Genomic DNA, 22092 nt, shown 5'->3' with positions numbered 1-22092 from the left:
ACTAAATGAGTCAGTGTTGCTATATGAATTTTAACAGAAATAACTAATGTAGACTACTCTGCCAATTCACAAAAAAGGCTGATTTTACAACTGAGATGTAATACTGTATATAGGTTCTTATTTTGTGACTGAGATCATATCTGTGAAAACTAAGGCTTTAAAAGAGTGTAGGAAACAACTTTTTGTTGCCTGTTAACTAATAGATTGATTCTACCAAGTGAATTAAATGTAATCTCCATGAGGCTGATTTGTTCTCCTGCTCAAGACTGAGCATTTATCTTTGAATCTTGTCCGAGTTAAAGTTTCAAATATTCAAAGTTGTCAAGCTACTGGTCCTTAAAGTTTTTAAAAATATGGGGTGTAATTCACAAAAAACCTTAGGCAATTTCATTTTGTTTCCTGGTTTCAGGACTCTTAAATTAGGAAATTCTCTTCCCTCTAGTCATTCTTTTCCTTTCTGTGCTCACATGCTATAGACCAACTGGTTGATATTAGTTTGTGCATAATTAGAATGACCTTCAGGATAAAAAGGTTTGTTTTTTTTTTTCCCTCAATTTGCTGGAAATCTTAGGTATTATGTTCTACTACAGAGAAATTTGTTCTCCATCTTTGGGTAAGTCAAAGATTCCCATTTGGACTTCTTCACCTGTGAGATGAAGGATGGGCCCAGTATGCCTCACGGTCCCTCTCAGCATTATGACTTTATGAGTCTGGGATAATTCCCACACACTGAAAATTCCATCAGGAGGTTTATGGAGGACTGTAGGAAGCTAAACAAGACCCTAAATCTGGAGAGAATTCTGTTATTACTAGAAGCATGTATAGTGATTCTAAAATCTGTTTTTGATTCTGGCAGTTTTTATTTTTCTAATAAGAAATCAAATAGAGAATTATGGCAAAAAGGAATGCCATTTTCTTCACTAAAAAGTCTTGACTTTTTTTTAAAAGAAGAGATCGTATTTAAATGTTACAAATGTCTTTAATAAATCGATAGCTTCTGAAGGAAACATTGGTTCCCGTATTGATCATTCTCTATTTCATCCTCATATTATGCACCTGAAATCACCATGAATTTGTCACCAATATTTCTAATGATTAACAATCTTTGATTTCCCTCAAATTCTGGCTTGGCAGTAATACTCAACAAGTTCTAAAAGAAAGGGCAAAATATTATAAGAAAATATTTTTAAAAAATTCTTCTATTTTTACTCCAGTGAGAACTCTTGCTGGTTCTGGTGTGTCAAAATGTAGTTTAGAGTCAAAACTACATTGGTTCCAAAGTTTCTAAAATAGCCCATTGACAGAACAGAGCTGAAACAACTGGGCCTGTGGCCAGGAATTATCTGAATATCTGACTTTTTTTGGAGATTATATTTTAGTTTTCTTTTTCATAAATTAGCAAATACCAACTAAACATTTTAATAAAGTATCACTAGCTAAAAGAGAGGACTTACTGTCAGGGAGTTGTCTATGTCTCAGTAGGCAGTAGGCAGTGGCTCTCCATCTGGGCTGCCCATCAGTCAGGCTGAAGGTGCTAGAAACTCCCATAGGCCAGCAGCCCCCCAGGCCAAGGAGATCAGGGCCCCACTGGGTCCCAGGCATCAGCAGTGTTGAAAGATGCCCCAGTGATTCTGTTATGCAGTTGAGCCAAGAGTCTTTCTTCTAGGGCTGTTGATGAGTTTGAGATGTTATAGTAACCATTAGAGGACCTGAATGCATTGGGCTTTGGGATGGCCAACTGTGCTGGAGATGGCCTTGGAGGGGAGTCAGGATAAGGGTGGGAGACTGCACCTGTCCTGTCAATACCAGTTTTGTTAACTTGGACAGATGTTTTTACTCTGGTCTACAGTTTTATTCCAGTTTTAGCATTAATCCTTAGCACTTAGTAACATTATAGCAACTTTCTAGTATTTTCTTGATTACATCAAGAAGCCAATGGATTCAAAGTCTCAGTCCAGTCATTCTGATTCCAGTGGCCACGTGATGGAAAGAGCTTTACTCTGATGTTGGGCTAATGACTTACCACCGAGAAGATTTAAACTTTACAATTTTGAATTTTTTTTTTTTTTTTGGAAATGAGGTCTCCCTCTGTCCACTCCCCCACAACCCCACCCCTCCCCCCAAGTCTGGAGTACGCAGTGGCACAATCACAGCTCATGGCAACCACGAACTCCTGGGCTCCAGTGATCTTCCTGCCTTAGCCTCCTAAGTAGTTGAAGCCACAAGTGCTCCCTACTACGCCTGGCTAATTTTAAGAAATTGTTTTGTGGACAAAAGATCTTGTTATGTTGCTCATACTGGTCTTGAACTCCTGGGCTCAAGCTATCCTCACTCCTTGGCTTCCCAAAGTTCTAGGATGACAGGTGTGAGCCACCAAGCCGGACTGAGTTTGAAATATAATGTGTTGATGGCGATATTTCCATTATCTAAAAAGTAAGAGCATTCTAAGCAAGTCAGCAGCACAAGCTTTGTTAGTGTTTCCTGAGGAATGTTAAGCATACTTAAGACAACAAGCGATTTTGAGAACTCTGTCATGCATGTTGGCTTGCTCATTACAAGGGAATCTTGTACTGGATTTGGAGGCAGCATAGTGGGATGGGCGAAATGGGAATAATAGTGTCTGCCTTAATTATTCCATAGGGTTTTTACGAGACTCAGATTATATTATTTGTGTATTCGGTATACATGTGATTCACCAAGTACCTGTTTCTGGTTGAGCAGCACTAGACGGGAAATCCATGACCTTAGAAGGAGGTAGCATATTAGTCACTGCTCATATTTTAAAAATTCATATTGTAAGCTCTTTGAAGAGGGCTGGCTCTTTCATACCTATGTTTGCATGTCTTAGTGCCTAGCACATAGCATAAAGGGGGCTCACATATTGGTTACATGAATGAATGAATCACATAATTCATTTCCTTGCAAATACACTGTCTCCCTCAAACAAATTAAAAGGAGTCAAGTGGTGGATGCGGTTTCACTTCCTTGCTGGTCCAAAGTTCCACACCAACTTGAATATGGTAGTCTCACATCAGAGCCTTTCAAACCACAGCAATGGTTAAATTTTCAGTGAGAGTTTGACTCAGTTCAGTTTAGAATTCCCTTTTTTTTCCAATCACCCTTTCAGCAACACCGGGAATACCTGTTTTTGGTTAATGTCCTTTTCATGTTTGGTATTAATCTGTAGTCCAATATTTCTTTTGGAAAGGAAGATAAATTTTTCCTTTGCTATCCCTTGTTTCCATTAAGTTAAAAAATGTCACTTCATAAATGTGATTTCAAACAGCTGGATTTTAATCTTTCCACCTTATGGAAGGAGAGCTGGGCTCCGGCAGTGCCTCTCCCACATGGCCCGGTCACACTCAGCACACAGATTTTCTGACCCGGATGGCGCAGCCAGGGAGGCGCTTGTGGGTGTGCATTTGGGCTGTGTTCACATGTTATTCTAAACTAGGTCAGCAGCTCGGCTGGTTTCTTTTTCTATACTCTTTTAGGAGAATGTGAACAAATGGAAGATTATAATACCCTTTGCATGTGGGTTCGTAAAAACACTTTGAGAACTTAAGTTCTGTCTCTTCGCAACAGGTAAGGGGTATTCGCTTTGTGGGTTGCAGTCAGCCCCTCAGAAGTGCACAGGCTGGTCTAGGGCAGCCCCCTGCATGGTTAGCATAGCTGGAAGAGGCCTTGTGTACTGATGCCCAGTCTTTTATTTGAATGATGGAATATTCATTGCCGAAAAATTGAAAAGACCTCGGACTTGATCCAGGCCTGCCGCCCTTATTCCAAATAGACAGAACCAAGGCCTGGAGAAATGAAGAGGCTGTGATAGTCAACTGCAGTGGGGACGTGGGATTCTTCCTGAGGCCCTTTCTACTGGCTGTCCATGGTGGACCATGCCGTGTGAATCCTACCGGCTTCTGCGGGTGCTCCTAGGAAGAGCCCACAGTCAGAAAACAAGATGTGGTCCTTGCCGGATGCGATGCACCTTTATGTACACAAGTGTGTATAATTGTGTGATTTCCTTTATTTTTGCTATATGTTGCTAGCAATGTGTTAAGCCTGCAAATTTAAAGCTATATAAAACTGAATTCTATTTCCAAATGCTGATTTGTACAATAGATTCCAAGGATCCTGTGTCAGTGTGGGCCTACCGGAGTTTGGATATGGACACTGCCCTACTTTTACAATTTACCAATGTGGCCCGGTAGCAGAGGGCACACATTCTTTTCTGTGTTTTATATGATAAGATCAGTGCTACCTCTGCCTGGTTTTAAACCTGGTTTTTCTTAGGTGTGAGATGAACGAACACCAGAAAAGGTAAATATTTTGCCCAGAGTTTTACTGTAGGGCAGTGACAAGTGAGAATTAAAATGTGTGAGCCTTCTTTTTTTCACACCAGAGCTCCTGAGTTCTGCTGGAGCCATTGCCCCTGCTGGCTGCACTGCCCCCCGCCTCCCACCCTTGGAGGTGCTGAGAACTGCCGAGGGTGTTTTTAAGCAGCATAATAGGGCCCCACGGATAGGACTTTTGCAGGGCAGCCTGTGGGAAGACCAGTGTTAGGCATGTTGTGGGCAGTGCCATGGGGCAAGCAGTGTATGACGGGCCTCGGCGTGCCCCTGCAGAGTGCACCCAGATGGACCCTTTTCTGAGTTTAGTTCCTGGGATCTCCAGATAGTCTGAGCTCCCTAATCGTCATGACAGGCAAATGGGGGAAAGAAAACCAACAACAGTAACAACTCAAGAGCACCAAGCTTGCATTGACTGCTTCATGCTTTATATTGTACTTTTTCAGAGTGCAAATTCACCTGCACCAGCGGTAAATGCTTGTATCTTGGTTCGCTGGTCTGTAACCAACAGAACGACTGTGGGGACAACAGTGACGAAGAGAACTGTCTCCTGGTGACTGAGCATCCGCCTCCGGGCATCTTCAACTGTAAGTCCCCCCTCTTGCCTTGGTGGCATCTGTCCCATGTGGTTTGAAATGGTTAGGAGGTGGGGTCACCGGGAAATGCAAGGATGTGATTTTCTGGTTAAGGAAGGAGATTTGCATTTTCACAAGGGTGATGTTTTCTTCTTTTAGGATAGAGATGGCTTGTCTAAAAGCAGGAAATCCATTCTGTTCTCTGAGACGGTCAGCGGCACTGTATTTGGAATAGGCTTTTGCTACGTGTCTGAGAGGCACTGACAGGATTCCAAGAAATCCTAGATTGATTCTGTATTCTTCATAACAGCTTTATCACTTTGGGAGTAATTTTAAAGGAGCAAAGAAAGATAGGTGGAGGACCCGTAATGGATCATGTAATTAAGATGAGAAAGTAGAAAAATCTATATGGGACTTTTAAAGGTTCTGATTATGTGTTTTTCTGTTAGATGCTGGATGGAATAACTTGAGTGAGGTTTCTACATGTGTGAATCCCCAAGGCTGAGGTTCTGAGCATTTCTTGAACTTGGAAGGGTGAAATCAGTGTTTGAAGTTCATTGATTTTTTTGATCTCGTGATTTTTGAGACAAGTGGGGAGAGAGAAGCCAGCTTGGAACCCTGTAAACCTCTTCTCTGGAAGCCTGGCATGTCGCTTCCTGTGTGTCCCTGGAAGCAGACTGTGGTGTAGGCTGTGGTGAACCTCAGTCTGTAGTAACATACCCTGGGAGAACGTTTGTCCCACTGACCTCTTCACAGGGTCTTCTCACCAAACTCATTTCTTGAGACATTCCACTTCTCTTCCCAGCTTTACTGACATTATTTTGAGGATTTTCTAATGTTTGTTATGGAAATCAGACTACATAAGTACCGGTGCTGCACATGTAAAAATGGGAGGGGATTTAAAAAAAGAAACAACTTTCTCTATTCCTACTGTATTTTTATATTGGGGGCAAGTTATGTATGTTCTCATTATGAAAATGACTACACTCTAGTGAATTTTATGTCTGCTATTTGTGCTTGCTGAATTCAAGAGTCTAATAGTACAAATAGTTTTCCTCAACTGAGATCAACTTGCTTTTTCTGATATTGAATGTTCTTCGAGTTCCTGTGGCCATACTTTGCAAAGACAGTTCTCAAAGGTTAGGGCTAGGGTGTGTGCTTTCTTGGCGCGTAGCCTGGGTTTTCCTCTGGTCAGGTTTTGCGCTGTAGCCTCTGTGCAATGCAGCTTGCCTCCGGGGGAGTCGTCTGGCCTGCAGGCTTGGACTCCCTCCAGATCTGGGTCAGCATTGATGTGCTCACTCTCCATGTCCTACTGAGGGTACAGGGACCAGGAAGGGAGGAGGGACAGGGTGTGGTGGGGGACTGGAAGCAGGCGAGCACCTCCCTGAAGACTAACAAGCAGCATGCCAGAGGTCTGGCAGCACTGAAGGACCATTCTTGTTGGCCTTTCCTGGGATGAACAATGCTCCTGAGCCATACCACCAAGCGATGAAGCAACCTTGGAGCGAGCGTGTGCTTGCTTCAAGCCAATCTGCCAGCTGGGCCTGACCCAGCACTTACTGAGCAGTCAGGCAGATTATTTTGGCTCCTGTGCCTCAGTGCCTTCATCTGCACGATGGGGACATGAGAATGGTTATCTGAGCATTGCACAGGACAGACGAATGAAGCTCTTAGAACTGAATCCCCCAAGGACGCGTACTCAAGATAGGTCAGCTAGACTCAAGCCAGGAGGTCTTAGGAGGAGAAGGGCAATGGAAAGGCAGTTTCTTACTTTTTCTCTAGACTTGAGTGACAGCAAACACACAGGATAAACCGGGCAGAGAACACTGTGGCTGTGTGTGGTATCCTGACTCAATTTGAGATCTGTGTGAAAACCAGGCAGACCAAACCCTTGTCTACCCTGGGCGCTCCGCAGCCTTTCTCTGTGTCTCTGGGATGCTCCTTCTTCACTTTGGGGACTTCCCCTGAGGTCTTCCTTGTTGGTAGGGCTTCCCTTCCCTTCCCTTCCCTTCCCTCCCTTCCCTTCCCTTTCCTTCCCTTCCCTTCCCTTCCCTTCCCTTCCCTTCCCTTCCCTTCCTTCACCTCTTCCCCTGCTCCCTTTCTTGCTAGTATTCTTTCCTGCTTTTTTAAGACCTTTTCCCAGATGTCATTTCCATTCATTTATTAAAACGTGAACACTTTGATTCTGTTTAGAAGCCAGAGGAAGCGGTTATATCCACAAATGACCTAACAGAGGAATCTTAACTCTTGGCCCGTCATGTTTAGATATAACTAGAATTTGTGTCTTTATAGTTAAAATGGGAGATTATTTTTATTTTATTTATTTATTATAAAGATGTGGGGCACATTTTTAAAATTTTATTTATTTATTTATTTATTTATTTATTATAAAGATGTGGGGGTACAATTCAGGGTTAGGTATACAAACGTTGATTATGCAGGTACCCTTGTTGAAGAGATGTGCCCCTCCCTCCCCCAACAGTTTCCCTCAACTGCCAATCCCTTTCTTATAGAATTATAATTGTTCAAGGTCCACTTATGAGTGGGAATCTATAGTACTCTGTTCTTTGTTAATGGGGGATTATTTTTAATATGCTCGCTTTTAAGAAGACTGGAGAGCCAGAAGTCAGAATGACACTGGGGGACAGCACTGTGGCTGTGGCTGCAGGTGGATCTGGGTTCAAGCTTTAAAGCTTAGTTTCACTCTCTGTGAAACAGGCGTCATCTCTGCTAGATGAAGTTGCTATGAGGATTTAAATGAAATAATGCACATCACAGTCTATGTATTTGCACCCTTATCCTCAGCATCTTCACTCCTTGCTTGGCCATTTCTTGGGGAGGGGAATCACGGTGACTTTGTATCCTGGGTATTCAATGTCAAAGCCACTCTTCACGTGTAACAGGAATTTCTGGGGACCCAAGGTGGATCGACCCAGAGATTCTGAATGTTTCTCACCTATTCCTTCCCTGGGGAGGTTCCCTGGTAGGGTGAGGGGGGTGGCTGGGGTTGGGGGAAGCGGTATTGGCTGACAGTGGCTGCTGTGACCTGGCCTGTGGCAGGAGGGAACTTGTCATGGGGGATACTCACTCTCGAGTTGGTTGTAGATGGTCTGCTCCTTGTGGTCAGGAACTTCTGGGATAGGCAGTATCTTTCCAGTCTGGGGTTGTAGCTCACATTTGTTAGTCATATGGCTTCACAAGGGATGAAGGAATACATCGAATGAACATGTATTATCTTTCCTGTACCAGGTCGGGCAAGACTATAGAGTAAACAAATAATATTTTGCTTCCTATTAATAGCTAAGTGACGAGCCTTAGAGGCCCTCCCTTTGTAAGTGGGTTTTAATGGATGACACTTGTTTTATTGGATCATCTGCCAATGTGTTTCCTACAGCAGATGGACAATATGCCTTTTGTGGAGTGCTAACTCTGATCATAAGGTCCCCCTTCCTCTCCACCTTGAAGAAATCAAAGTATCACAGGAGTTCTTGTCCATAAAATGCTACACTCTAGACAAACAAACTGTACCTCATTCTTGTTCCTGTCTGAGAACAGGATTGGCTTATTTAATCTATAATACTTTGTTTCTGCCTGGAGGAAATATTCAGTGTTCTGATATTTGAGTGCACATAGTCTGAATGAAGTAAGGTGGAATCTCTGAATTTCTAGATGTGCTAGAATCAGTTTTCTGTCCATGCCTTTGGCTTTGGAATTGCACCATGACTCAGATGTCTTGATCGTCTTTGTCTCTCATTTGATATTTGCTAAAGTTTAGTATGAATTAAGATAGAAAGAAAATGTTATTGTTATTTGTGAAGTCATCAATACTAATGATAACAGAAGCCCTTCCAGTAGCTGTAAGTAGTGGTCCCTTTGACAAATGCTTTGGAAGCTATACTGAGGTACGTTTGTCATCTTCCTCTTTGCTCTGCTAACCATGGTCAGGTGCCCATCAACAGAGGCTGGTTTATTTTGCTGTGAGACCTAAAGGTTGGGTTTGTGTGGATTATCTCATGGGGAAAATGTTTCACCGGATGCCTTTTCTATGGAAGAGGGAACATGCTGTCAGCCCGAGTTGCCAGCTTTTGCTACATCTTTTCTGTGGCTGCCCTATCAAAATATTGTACTCCTGAGCACTAAACATACAAATTGCACAAATAAAAGTATTTATTTTTCACATGAATAAAAGATTTGTACAAATTATTATTTATACAAACAAAATCATATATTAAGTGCCTTCTCTGGTCCTTATGGAAATGAGGATTGACGGAAAACACAGAGCCTACTGTTAATATACTGAGAGTCAGGTGGGGAGCTCTCACGTACACATACAGAGATAACCAAAAGCAAGCATAGGAGGTAAGAGCTGAGTGAGTCCTGTTGTCCGTGGTTCAGGAGCTGTCAGAGACTCACTCTGGTTGAACTAGTAGTCACGGTGGCTTCCTAGAGGAGGCGTCCTGGATGGCGAGATAAGAAGACAGTGTGCCAGGGCCTAGAAGAGCATGGACATAGGTTGGCAGTGAGGGTGGTGCTGTCCTAGGACAGGAGGCTGGGGTTGGGGCCGCATGAAATAGGCTGGGAAAGTGAGTTGGGCCCAGAGAAGCCAAAATGTAAGGCTTCACCTTCTGCCCTGGTCTCTAAAGAGGCTACCTGCTGGCCGTTGGGTAGAGGGGAGCCTTCCTGGGGGTACCCACCACCTTGCCCTTCCTGCCCAGCCAAGTGTGTCCTGTGGGGCTGCGTTTCTAAAGCCTCTTGGCCGCATCTTGGTGGGGGAGAGAAGAGTTCCCGTGACTTCCCAGAAGCAATAATTGAGTAGTCCATGCAGTTTGGAAAGAGCTGTACCCTCTAAAAGTCTTGGCAAGAACAGTCCTTCCTGAAGCCATCACTGCTGAGGAATTCGTGCCGCTGGACCCTAGAGTAAGCCGAATTGAAAAGAAGCCAGCCGCCGATGACAACAACTTCTCGCTTTCAGCTTCAGTGGAATTTCCAATTAGCCGAGAGTCTCCGATTCAGGAAAGTGGGGAGTGGAGCAGTGCCCATCTCTGCTGGAGGGAGGCTGCTTCTCCCTCATAGGGACCTCCTGGAACTGAGCCCAAGGTCAAGTGAACTGAGGCTGATAACATGTCCCCTGTTAAGTCAGGATTGTAACTCCAGAAGTTTTTCAGAAGGAAAGGTTTTGTTTTGTCTTTTGCCCCAATGCTATTAAGGGTTAATACCGCCAAATCAAATTAGGCACAACCCAACATATTAAAATCTAGCTTATTGTCTTTCTTCCCAAACCAGTTCTTCCCACCTTCTTCATTTTCCCCCAAAGGAACTGGCACCCCACTTGTGACCTGGGTCCAAGCATCAGTCCCTTTGGGCACCAAGCTATAACTATCCTCCAACCCCACCTTAGGCCAGTATTTTGTTGATTGAGGACTCTGGTTGTCCAGGCTCATAACCATATAGAAAACCTATCCACAACAGGGCTCACAGGCCTTCATTCTTTTTTTTTTTTTTTTTTTTTTGAGTTGGAGTCTCACTCTGTTGCCCAGACTGGAGTGCAGTGGCCACACGAAGCCTCGACCTGCTGGGCCTCCGGCGATCCTTCCGCCTCAGCCTTCCGAGTAGCCGGAATTACAGGCATGCGCTACCACGCCCGGCTGATTTTTTGATTTATTGTAGAGATGAGGTCTCGCTGCCCAGGCAGGTCTCGAACCCGCAGGCTCAGGCAATCCACTCACCTCAGCCTCCCAAAGGCGCGGGATTACAGGCTGAGCCACCGAGCCCGGCAATTATTTTTTCTATAGTTGTTTCAGTAAACTTGAACAATTGCTCTCTCTATTAGAGAATATTCATCAGGCATCCTTTGAGATTTCATATTTCACCAGTTGTCCTGCAAATGCGTGTTTTGATTTGTTCTGTTTACAGTTTGTTTGAACCGGGATCCAAGCACATGGGTAGACACGTTTCTTTAGCAATTTCGACTCCACGAGTTCTCCCTCCATATCTGTCTCTTCCCTCATTCCTCCCTCCCTCCTTCTCCCTCTCTTTTTCTTTTTCTTCTCCTTCCCTTCCTCCTCCCTCCCTGCTCCCCTCCTTTTTGTCATCTTTGGCAGAAGGTCTGGAATGTTCTGTGGAGTTTCCATACTCTGGATTTTGTGACCGCCCTCCCTGGAATCAATGAATGTGCTCCTCTGGCCCTCATGATTCCCGTCTCTTGGCAGGTGGATCCAGAGGTTTGGAGCGATTTTGGTGTGAACGGAACTGCCTCCTAACTGCAGTTGTCTTCCATCAGCAGCACATCGTGTCCGGCTGTCTATTGTGTGATGCCGTGGGTCATTAGGGGCTGCCAAACAGTCATGACCTAAATCTATCCTTTTTGACTCCACTAATTAGTGGGGATGCTTCATCAAGAGACACTCCCTCTCAGCTATTCAATTACACTGAAGTATGCGTCATCCAGGGGCAGTGAACTTAAGAATGAGGCTTCTCTGTCACTCCTCAGGTCATCAGTGAGCTTTGCTTTGTATCGTTGTGTATTGATGAATTAAAACTTGCTTGATGCGTACATGTGATGTTTTGAGGCAGTCCTCTGCTGCACTTGGAGAGCTACCTCCCAGGTCTCTTCTAGAATCTGGTGCTGCCAAGGGAGGACCCTGTGCTCGCTCTACTCACCCCTGCTCCCTGGCCTCACCTGCTGATTCTCCATTCAAGTCCTCCCTGCCCTTTCAGCATCTCCCCCCCCCCGGTCCTCGCCTACCTGCCCGTGACCCTCTCACTGCTCTGTGTGTCCCAAGCCTGCCACCCTCTGCTGAGCCACCCTGCACTCCAGCCCCTCTCGCAGGGCCCACGGCTGCCCTCGGCCCCAACCTGGGGCCAGCCAGGCCTCTGTGTGGGTGCAGCCCTGCAGGTCCTTGCAGTTTCTTGTTTCCCTCCGCCTTGCCTCCCCCACCTGCCCTCCTCACCTCGACCCTCCTGCTCTTCCCCTGCCCCCCTCCCTCTTGGCTGCCCCTCGCCACCCCAGCTCTTGGACTTTGGCTCTCTCCCAGCTGTCTTCTTCTTTTACCAGTCTTTTCTCCAAGCTGGGGACGTTGATCAGCCCCTTGTTGAGCCTCTCCTCTTGGCATTGCAGGATCTGTGCCTGGCTGGTCTTTTGGGAGCCCTGCTGCCCCTTCTCTCTGGTGGTGCTTCTGCCCGCCGGGGCCAGCCTCAGCCCTGTGTCCTCTGTGCCCTTGGCCTGGGTGACTCCAGACACCACATGATGTCACCACCCCCGCCCCCCCAGGTCCTATCTCCAGCCCAGACCAGCTCATCCAGCTGTTTGTAAGGCCTCATATAGGCCCCTCAAACTCTGGGCATTTGGTGCTGAACTGACCGTTTCCCTTTCCACCTGCAGGTCAGCCCCTCCTTTGGTAATTTCTGTGTTAGTGTTTGGCCATCTTCCAGTTACATTGTGTTGGTCGCCCTTCCTGATCTTTCTCATGGCCAGAAACAGTTTTTTTCCTATGGAAACTTTGTGCCCTTCTGAGGCGATGTCTGTTCTACGTGATGGTCACGTGTGTCCGAGTGCAGTTCCCCACTGGACAGGAAGCACTTTGAGGACAGGGACTGTGCTCGTGTCTTTGGAAGCCCTGAAGCTCCTGACAAAGCACTGACTGTACACAGTGGGCACTCAGAAGTAATGGAGACCATTTATCCTTCCTGCCCTACTTCTCAGCATCCTCTGAGTATGGCCTCAGATGAATAACGCCCACAAGTTTCTGCTGCAGGCATGGTGCCTGCCCTTGTGCCTGGCATGCACGGCATGTGGTGTAAGGCCCTGTAAAGATTTGCTGAGTGTAGGGACACCTGGTATTGTTTTAGAAGACTCAAGACTGGTCAGAAAACAGCTTCTGTTTGCATGGCCCAGTACCCTGCTAGTAGAACGAAAGGTTGAAAATATCTGCACAATCTGCCTGATAGGCCAAAGAAAGAGCTGATGGAAGGCTTGTCCTCCAGATTGCCTGTCCTTGCAGTGTATTTGGTTACCATATGTGCCCAAAGTGTATTAGCCTACTCTGGCATGAGTATTTATTCTGGGACCCACGGTATGATAGATTTTCACTGTGCTTTGTAACCAGTCAAGGTTTCTCAATATGGCAACCCCTGAGGGGCAAACCTTTGGCCTCTGAATATCCATGTGCTGTAAATGAAGGACCAGCTCATGCCAAGCCCAGAAGTGAGAAGTGCTTCCTCTAAAAAAGTATGTATATGTGAGAGTGCAGGTGTGCAAGTGTGAGTGTGTGCAGGGTGTGCCGGCATGCGTGTGTGGGTGGACCAGAGTGTGTGAGTCTATGTGTGAGCATCTGAGAGTGTGTGAGTCTGTGTGTGATGCGTGTGCACAAGTGTGTGGGTGTGCGAGAGTCTGTGGCATGTGCAGGCATGAGTGTATGGGTGTGCAAGCGTGTGTTTGTGTGCGGTGTGGGTATGCAAGTGTGTGTCTGTGGTATGTGTGCACGAGTGTGTTGGTGTGTGAGAGTGTGTAGGTCTGCATGTGGTTTGTGTGCATGAGTGGGTGTGTGAGAGATTCTATGTGTGGTGTGTGCATACACACGCGTATAGTTGTGCAAGTATGAGTGTGTACTGTGTACATGCATGAGTGTGGGTGTGCGAGAGTCTGTGTGGCGTGTGCATGCACACGTGTTTGGGTGAGAGTGTGAGTGTATGAGTGTTTGGGTGTGCAAGAGTGTGTGACTCTGTGTGCAATCATGAGTGTGTGGGTATGTGAGGCTATGTGTGAGACTGTGTGGTGTGTGAGGCACAAGTGCGTGGGTAGGGGAGACTACAAATCTGCGTGTGCGTGCATGAGAGTGTGGGTGGGTGAGAGCGTGGTGTGTGCACAAGCGTGTGGGTATGCGAGTGTGTAAGTGGGTACAAGTATGTGGGTGTGCAAGAGTGTGCAAGTCTGTGTGCATGCATGCGTGTGAGTCTGTGTGGTGTGTGTATACGAGTGTGTAGGTCTGCGTGTGGTATGTGTGCATGACTGGGTGTGTGTGCATGAGTGGGTGTGTGTGTGATCCTATGTGTGGTGTGTGCACACGAGTGTAAAGGTGTGTGTGTGTAGTATGTACGTGCATGAGTGTGGGTTTGTGAGAGTCTTGCATGTACAAGTGTTTGGGTGGGAGAGTGTGAGTGCGTATGAGTATGTGGGTGTGCAAGAGTGTGTGTGTGTGCAATGTGTGTGTGCATGAGTGTGTGGGTGTGCATGAATGTGTCTTCACTGTGCGTACATGAGTGTGTGGGTATGTGAGACTGTGAGTCTGTGTGGTGTGTGAGGCACAAGTGCGTGGGTGGGGGAGACTGCGAATCTGCGTGTGCATGCATGAGCGTGTGGGTGGGCGAGAGCGTGGAGTGTGCACAAGCGTGTGGGTATGCGAGTGTGTAAGTGTACAGGTGTGTGGATGTGCAAGAGTATGTGCCAGTCTGTGTTAGTGTGTGCATGCATGAGTGTGTGGGTGGGCAAGTGTGTGTGAGTCTGTGAGGCGTGTGAGGGCACAAGTGTGTGGGCGGGTGAGGTGTGAATCTGCATGTGCGTGCGTGGGTGTGTGGGTGGGCGAGGGGCTTGAGGCTGTGTTCAGTGAATCAAGCTGATGTGCGGATCATGTGCTTTTGACAGGGTTGGGGTTAACTTAAAAGAGGAAAAAAGAATCCACAGCAAAACAACGATTGACTGTGTGAAGAAGATCTAAGATAGTCTTTAAAACAAGGTGAGGCGGAGGATAGCCTCTCCCTGGGCTTGCCTGCAGGATCAGGTTGCAGGGTGTCACTGGCTACAGCCTCCGCCCACAGGGTTGGGGGGAGAGCCTCCCACGGCCCCCCTTCTGTCAGCTGCCTTTGTTTCTCCAAGATGGTTTTCTGATCAATTAAAATCTTGTAGGGTCTTAAACGGCAATTCTGCCTTTTCAGATAAACAAAGGCGGAGAACAAATGGGAGGGAAAGTTTTAATAAACCTTAGGCATCATTTCCTCCTGCTGTGACACTAAATTTACTGGGATAAAAACAACCTCTCAGATTTACATTTCGATTCTGTTGCCGCTTTCATGCGTGTGGGGCTGTCCCACTTCAGATAAAATTTATCCACTTCTTTAAATATTTAGTAGTCTAGCGTGGATGTTAATGAAAGTCTGGCGGTGCTATTTTGAGAATTGCAACAATGATAGTAATTTTCAGTGTCAGATTCCTGCTTCGCAAAGGGAAAGCAGGATGGGAGGAGGAGGAGGGGCGAGATGGTTTCAGTCCTAATAGAGTTTGCCATCCGCTGGGCCGTGCCAGACAGATGGGTCATGAATACTGTCTAGACGCTCTGCCTGAGCGCAGCCCTGGTCTCTAAGGACACGCAACGAGACTCCGGCTTAAGTAACTGAGGAAAGTCAGGGCAGCCTCTCCTGCAATCAGATAGAAATCAATGCGATCCTGCTTCCTGGGGGAGTCGGAGGGCAGTGACGAGGGCGTGTGGAGAGAGTGTGAAGAGAAAAGACCCTCTGTTACTGATCAATTTTAGTGCAAACTTGACAATTATTAGGCATTAGGGAGAGCGTGAAGGGACAGTTGTAGTATGATAATGCTATTGATTTAGATTGCGGTCCTTTGCAGAATGCAGAGTGATATAATTCAGACTCGGGCCTCAAAGCCAGAGAGGAACTGGGGTGAGAAGGAAGATGTTGCTTTGTGTGGTTAAAACGAGGACGCAGCCGCCGGTGACCTGCGTTAATGTTAATTGTGCATATCGACACACCCAGCACTGCTGTTGGTCCTGACTGTTCATTTCCTCGTGTTCAGCTCCTTAATTTGCAAGAGTTTTAGAGACTCACCTGGCTTACTTTCTCATATTATGAATCTCTGAGACATCCCAAAGCTGGGTTCCATCCCAGGAAGCTCTGCTACTGGTACTGTCGGAAAATAGGGAAAATCTCATCAGTTCTCAGCTTGGCTTTGCCCAACTACGTAGATAATCATGATGCTTGTCTTACTAATGGTTTTCTGGTGGCAGGAATGGAGTTTACATGGCATCAGTAGTGAGCTTCTATCCATGAGAATTCACAATCTAAGGGTGGCGGTGGTCAGGGAAAGGAGCTGTTGCTATCTGGGTGAAATTGGGAGGCAGTTGCTGGGGGACCACTGGTAGGATGGAGCATGATGAAGCATGGCTTGCAAGGAAGTTGAAAGTTGAGAGGGGCTGGGTGCAGTGACTCACACCTGTAATACCAGTGCTTTGGGAGGAGACCAAGGCAGGAGAATTGCTTAAGCCCAGGAGTTGGAGGCCAGCCTGGGCAACATAGTGAGACCTTGTCTCTATTAAAAAAAAATACAAAAAATTAGCAGCCATGGTGGTATGTGCCTGTAGTTCTAGCTATGGGAAAGGTAGGCAGAAAGATCGCTTGAGCCCAGGAGATCGAGGCTGTGGTGAGCTGGGGTGCCAGGGCTTGGGGATGTGGGTGGGTACAGGGGTACAGGGGCTAGGGAACGTGACTGGGTGCGGGGGTGCCAGGTCTAGGTAATGTGGGGTTGCAGGGGCTGGGGCACGTGGGTGGATGCAGGGGTGCCAGAACTGGGGAATTGAAAAAAATACCAACATAGGAGGAAAAATGCCAACATAGGAATCATGACAGCATCTTGGTTGTGCTTTGCAACTCTCAAAAGCACTTTTTACACCTATGAACTTTTCTCTCTGCAGTCCAGGAGGTCACGTGTTTACTAAGTGCTGAGCACTTTCCTTGATTCATCTCACTTAATTGTCAAAACAACAAGATGCAGTAAGAACTCATAGGATCCCCTCCTCACTGTTAAGGAAATCAGCAGCAGTGATTCAGTCTTGGCCCATGGCCATGCAGGGGGCCTGACCCCCTGGGAGAGCCTCTCGGGAAGGCAAGAGAAAGCCAGCACCAGGCAGGCCGCCATGGAATGCCTGTTCCCTGGTGCAGGTGACTAGGGTGGTGGAAGGGCACGGAAATGGGCGTCTTCCTGGAGGCGTGTATTCTGGGCAGAGTGGGGAGCATGGGGGGGGCAGTCATGTTAGCACAAGGTCATGGGATTTTTCCCATGTGCACATGGACTCACAGCAAGGGTCGTGTTTACAGAAAGAGGCAGGGTCTAGCTCTTTGGAAATGGTGTTGTGTTTTTCCCAGTGTGCTTGTGGATGTATGTGCAGCTGCATTATGGAAATCAAGAGGCTTGTAAACCATCATTATGTCGCACGTGAACTTGGGGGGCGAGGTTTGCAAGGGACAGGGCCTTCGTGATGTTTTCTTGGGGGCCCAGCCCTGACACCTTTTTGTATCGTGAATGCCAATAGGCTTGTACATTCTTTGTTTTACAAGAGCAGATTAGAATAAGAGTCAGCAGCTCTGCTGCTCTGCAGTGACCTTGCTTCATCAACGCCTTGAACTTGGGCTTTCACAGGCTGGTAGTTTTGATCCCCAGAGTCGCTTGTGACTCAAAAAAGCATTCTGGATCGGTGGCTTACTTCTGTTATTAACTTTAACGAGATAAATATTGGATGCAACATGTAGCCAAGAGAGGTGTTGCTTTGTAAGTCATGTGATGGTTTTCAGGTTGGGAAAGAAGTGTTCATCAGGGCACACGATGTCTGTGCCCACTGAGACAAGAACCTTCCCACCTGCCCTCCCCCCAGCTATAGCTCTTCACAGGGTGCCGGGTGTTCCACCTGCCTTCCCCTTGGTCACCCCCTTCATTGCCTCTCGATCCGTGCCCAATACTGCTGTGTAATCTGTTCAGTGGGGACAGTAATGACGCAACGTGTGAATCCAGCGTCTGGCGCCTCGTGACACCTTGATAGAAATAGAAAGCTGTGATCACAGCATTAAAACATGCTAACAGGCGGCAGGCGCTCGTGGGTGCCACGTCTTCACTGCAGATGTTCATTCTGCACCACTGCCGGGTGGGAGACAGAACAGGAGTCTGCGTGACTCACCTCAGTGTGTCATGGTGGTTTTTGTGATTGCCACGCTGCTCTCCAAAAGGGATGTCCTGCCTCCTTTAGAAGAGGCACTGCCTTTCTGGGCGGTGATGATACAGTCTGACTGTTGGAGCCCTCCAGAAAGCGCAGTGTTCATGGGGAGGGAAGATGCTGGCGATGATGACAGAATGCAGTCGTTGGATTGAAACGAATTGGATTTTATCCTGTTTGTGGTTAATGTTTATCTCGTTGGAGTTTTTGAGCACTAGGAAGAGGTTCTAAATGTGTTGTATAAATGCGTAAAAGGATTCCAGTATACCCCATTTAAAGGGATGATTGAAGTGCATTACGTTAAAGTCTAAATATTACGGAGTTCGGAATTTCTGCCTTGCAGGTTGGTCTTGCATTTGCTTCCTGGCCCATCTCGACACATGGCTTCATTCTCTTATAATCTTCGCTCTTGTGAATGCCAAGGCCCCACCCCTTATTTACTTGTTCTCACTCTGCAGAAATCAGTCAGATGGAACACACACTCAGAGTTAATAAAGACAGCCAGATGCTGTCTGCCTGCAGGATGGTGGCATTTGTCCACACTGAAGGATGCCTGTCTATGCAGAGAGGGTGGCAGCAGTACACGCCTGGCCCAGACTAGGAACTCACCTAGCCTTAGGTCCTAGCAGCTGGCTCAGGTGAGTGGGGAGGGCCTGGTCTGGTCCCCAGGCGCTGGAGAGTAGGGAGGCACTGTGTTGCAGTGGTCGATGCCGTTGTATTGGGTGTTCTGTGTTTCCTTTGGAGATCACACCACCCTGTGCCCTCAGGAACAGCCTTGGTTGCTGATGCATTCTGTCCATCCATCAAGCATCCCACTCAGACAGACACCATGCCAGGTTGCCTGCAGAGTGGGGCGTGCGCCCTGGTGGGTGGGTGCTCAGCCAGCATTTGTTGAGTGAATGACTGAAATATTGCACATGTTGCAGTCGCTGGGCCAGGCAGTCCAAATGGTGTCCCCCAAAGGAAGTGAAGTCGACTGATGCCGAATACCTGTACACACAGAAGCTAGGTGTCAGATGAGAAAGGGTAGGTGTTGCCTGGGAGAGCCAGGAGTAGTTTGGTCAGGATCATGGATGCCAAAGCATGTCCTTGCACCAGTGCCAGGGGTTCTCCCTGCAGGCGGATCATTTCACCCACCGGGAACTTGGGCAGAAAGCCTGGGGTTTCCAAGCTTTTTGAAGGCCTGTGTGGATATTGGAGACCTGAAAAAACCATGCCGCCCCCAAGATAGCAAGAGAAAACTGCCAAATTGAAACAGGCACGCTTAATTAAAAGTTGACAAAATGTGACTGCCGTCAAATAGTCTCCTGCAATTCACTATTGCACGTGGGGCGTGGGTGCATTTTTTGGGGTGTGACATGACACTTGCGAGGCCCATAAAGGTTTTGAAGTGGCCTGGGCAGCAGTAGTGAGAAGGGGCTACAGGCGACTCTTAGCGGGTGGGAGGCACTGGGAGCATTCCTGGCCCAGATAGCACTCTGAGGCATTTTTTCCTCACTCTCTCCAGAGTGGGGCTCAGTCATTTGAGACCCACACTTAAGGCAGGAGAGCAAGAATGGGGCTGGAATCATGCCCTCTCCCACCTGTGGCTGGAGCGGAGCCACACATCTGGCTGCTCCCCTTCCACGAAACCCCTGCGGAAGATCTGGAGGATTGGCCGCCCCCTCCCCTTCATCTGTGTTCAACCCCATGTGGGTCACCATTTCTGGAGATTTAATGTACAATTGAACAAGTATTGGTGGTGCCAAGATGAATGAATCATCAGTTACATCTTTAAGACTATGAAGGCAGGAAATATTTTAAAAATAAGTAAATAAGCCTATTGACTGGGCTCAGTGGTTCAGGCTGTCATCCCAGCACTTTGGGAGGCCGAGGCGAGTGGATTACCTGAGCCCACGGGTTCGAGACCCGCCCGGGCAACTTGGCGAGACCTCGTCTCTACAATAAATGAAAAATCAGCCAGGCGTGGTCGCACATGCCTGTAATTCCGGCTACTTGGAAGGCTGAGGCGGAAGGATTGCCGGAGCCCAGCAGGTTGAGGCTGCGGTGACCAGGAGCGTGCCACTGCACTCCAGTCTGGGTGACGGAGTGAGACTCCAAGTCAAAAAAATAAAATAAAATAAATAAATAAATAAAAATAAATCAGACATAGATAGCTTACTTGATGGTAAATTACTAGAAACAGTCACATGATATATATCCAGAATAAAATACAAGATCCCAATACTGTGATTGTTATTTAATATTTTAAGCATGAAAATAAAGCACGAAAAAAATTAGGTGCAGCCGGGCTCGGTGGCTCAGCCTATAATCCCGTGCCTTGGGAGGTTGAGGTAAGTGGATTGCCTGAGCCCGCGGGTTTGAGACCTGCCTGGGCAACTTGGTGAGACCTCGTCTCTACAATAAATCAAAAATTAGCCGGGTATGGTAGCGTACGCCTGTAGTTCCTGCTACTTGGAAGACTGAGGCGGAAGGATCGCCAGAGCCCAGCAGGTCGAGGCAGCAGTGGCCGTGAGCGTGCCACTGCACTCCAGCCTGGGCAACGGAGTGAGACTCCGACTCAAAAAAAAAAAAAAGAAAGTCTCCTTATTAGTCTACTTTTTACTCAGAGCCTCAGCTTTCAAAATACAGGTGCTTTAATTTCCATGTGGATATCCTGACAGGTCCACTTGTGGGAATACCTGCTATCTCACAAGTCCTTTCCATTGTTAAAGAAACATGCTGTTGTTTGGCTCCCAGCCTATGGGGGAGAATCGAACGTGTCACTGATGTGGCGAGAATATCTCTTCCAAGAACTAAAGGACATCTTGTCATGGACTCCTAGACAGGAAATGGGGCAAAGTTCCAGGTGGAAAAAATGTGTCAGGTGGTCTGGTTTGAGGTGTGAATAAATAATTACCAAAATAACTAACTGTGATGGGGAGTGAGGGGCTGGCGTGCATTTTGCCTGAACACATGAGACTAGACTTTAGAAATGGCCAAAACTCACATCACCCTTGAGTATGCCAGGTCTACAAGGAGGTGCTCCTTCCTGGCTGAGTTCACTGCCCACCTCCTCTCTGCTTCCCAGAAGCTCTGGTGAGGAGCACTGAGGGAAGTGGCCATCACGGTGTCGGGCCCTTGTGGGTTCTCAGTGGGTCACTGATGTTTTCTTTCTCTTTCTGTTGTGCTCCTGTATCACCGATGGATTCCTCTAACCCACATAGTATTGAATTTAATTATTTGCTTAATTAATTCTCGGCCACTAGATGATGAGTAAGCCTCTCCAGAGAAGGGTCTATGTTTAATTCATTTTGGACCTTCTAGGTCCAGCACAAAGCCGACCACATAATAAATACGCAATGCACATTGATTTTGACATAACATTTATAATGTATATGTGTATGTGTCTACACACACGTACATACAAATATGCTAGATACACATATATTTATTATCATTTTGCTTTTTAGAAAAGCATTTCGCTGGGCTCGGTGGCTCAGCCTGTAATCCCGCGCCTTTGGGAGGCTGAGGTGAGTGGATTGCCTGAGCCCACGGGTTCGAGGCCCACCTAGGCAGCGAGACCTCATCTCTACAATAAATCAAAAAATCAGCCGGGCGTGGTAGTGCATGCCTGTAATTCTGGCTACTCGGAAGGCTGAGGCGGAAGGATCGCCAGAGCCCAGCAGGTCAAGGCTGCGGTGGCCGGGAGCGGCCACTGCATTTCAGTCTAGGTGACAGAGTGAGACTCCAACTCAAAAAAAAAAAAAAGAAAAGAAAAGCATTTCATATTAGTAGAAATGGGAAAATAGTATATTTGCAGACATAAATCGACTTTTGTTGTCAATGTAGGTGTGTACTCCAGTCTCAAGCTAAAGAATCTTAATACTTTGTAGGTCAGCAGAGCTATGATGCTTGGTTTCCTTCCGACACGTGGTTTCTTCTTAATCCTGTGGCTTACGGTGGTATCTGAAATTGCTTCCACTCCTTCATTGCCTTTTCCTTCCTCTCCCAAGATGCACATCTCACTGTGGTCCCACTCCAGTGTCTCCATCTCTGTGGCCTACTCTGTGCCCCCCGCCTCAAAAATGCCCCCCCCCCCCACTTTCCATGAGACCTCACCCTCTCCTCTGCAGTTTACTTATTTCATTGCTATCCTGGCCATCCGTCCGTGGTGGTAGGCTCTCTGAAGGCAGGACT

The 22092-nt window shown here is 47.1% G+C and overlaps 1 protein-coding gene across 2 annotated transcripts in view; it reads left to right on the top strand.

Annotated features, from left to right (window-relative positions):
• Positions 1–22092, top strand: part of LDLRAD4 (low density lipoprotein receptor class A domain containing 4) — a 269988-nt gene that overhangs the window by 44506 nt on the left and 203390 nt on the right. The window contains exon 2 of one of the 2 annotated variants that reach the window (XM_008071472.2): positions 4793–4933. In XM_008071472.2, coding sequence (XP_008069663.1) covers positions 4793–4933 — 141 coding nt within the window. Of the gene's footprint in view, positions 1–4789; positions 4934–22092 lie in introns of those variants that run through there. The other variant, XM_021719255.1, reaches the window with a different exon arrangement.

The sequence above is a fragment of the Carlito syrichta genome, unplaced genomic scaffold, assembly GCF_000164805.1.
Source record: "Carlito syrichta isolate Samal-C Ts95f unplaced genomic scaffold, Tarsius_syrichta-2.0.1 Scaffold314337, whole genome shotgun sequence".
NCBI classification, from domain to species: Eukaryota; Metazoa; Chordata; class Mammalia; order Primates; family Tarsiidae; genus Carlito; species Carlito syrichta.
The sequence above is the reverse complement of the archived record's forward strand: the minus strand, read 5'-3'. Positions and strand labels throughout refer to the sequence as shown.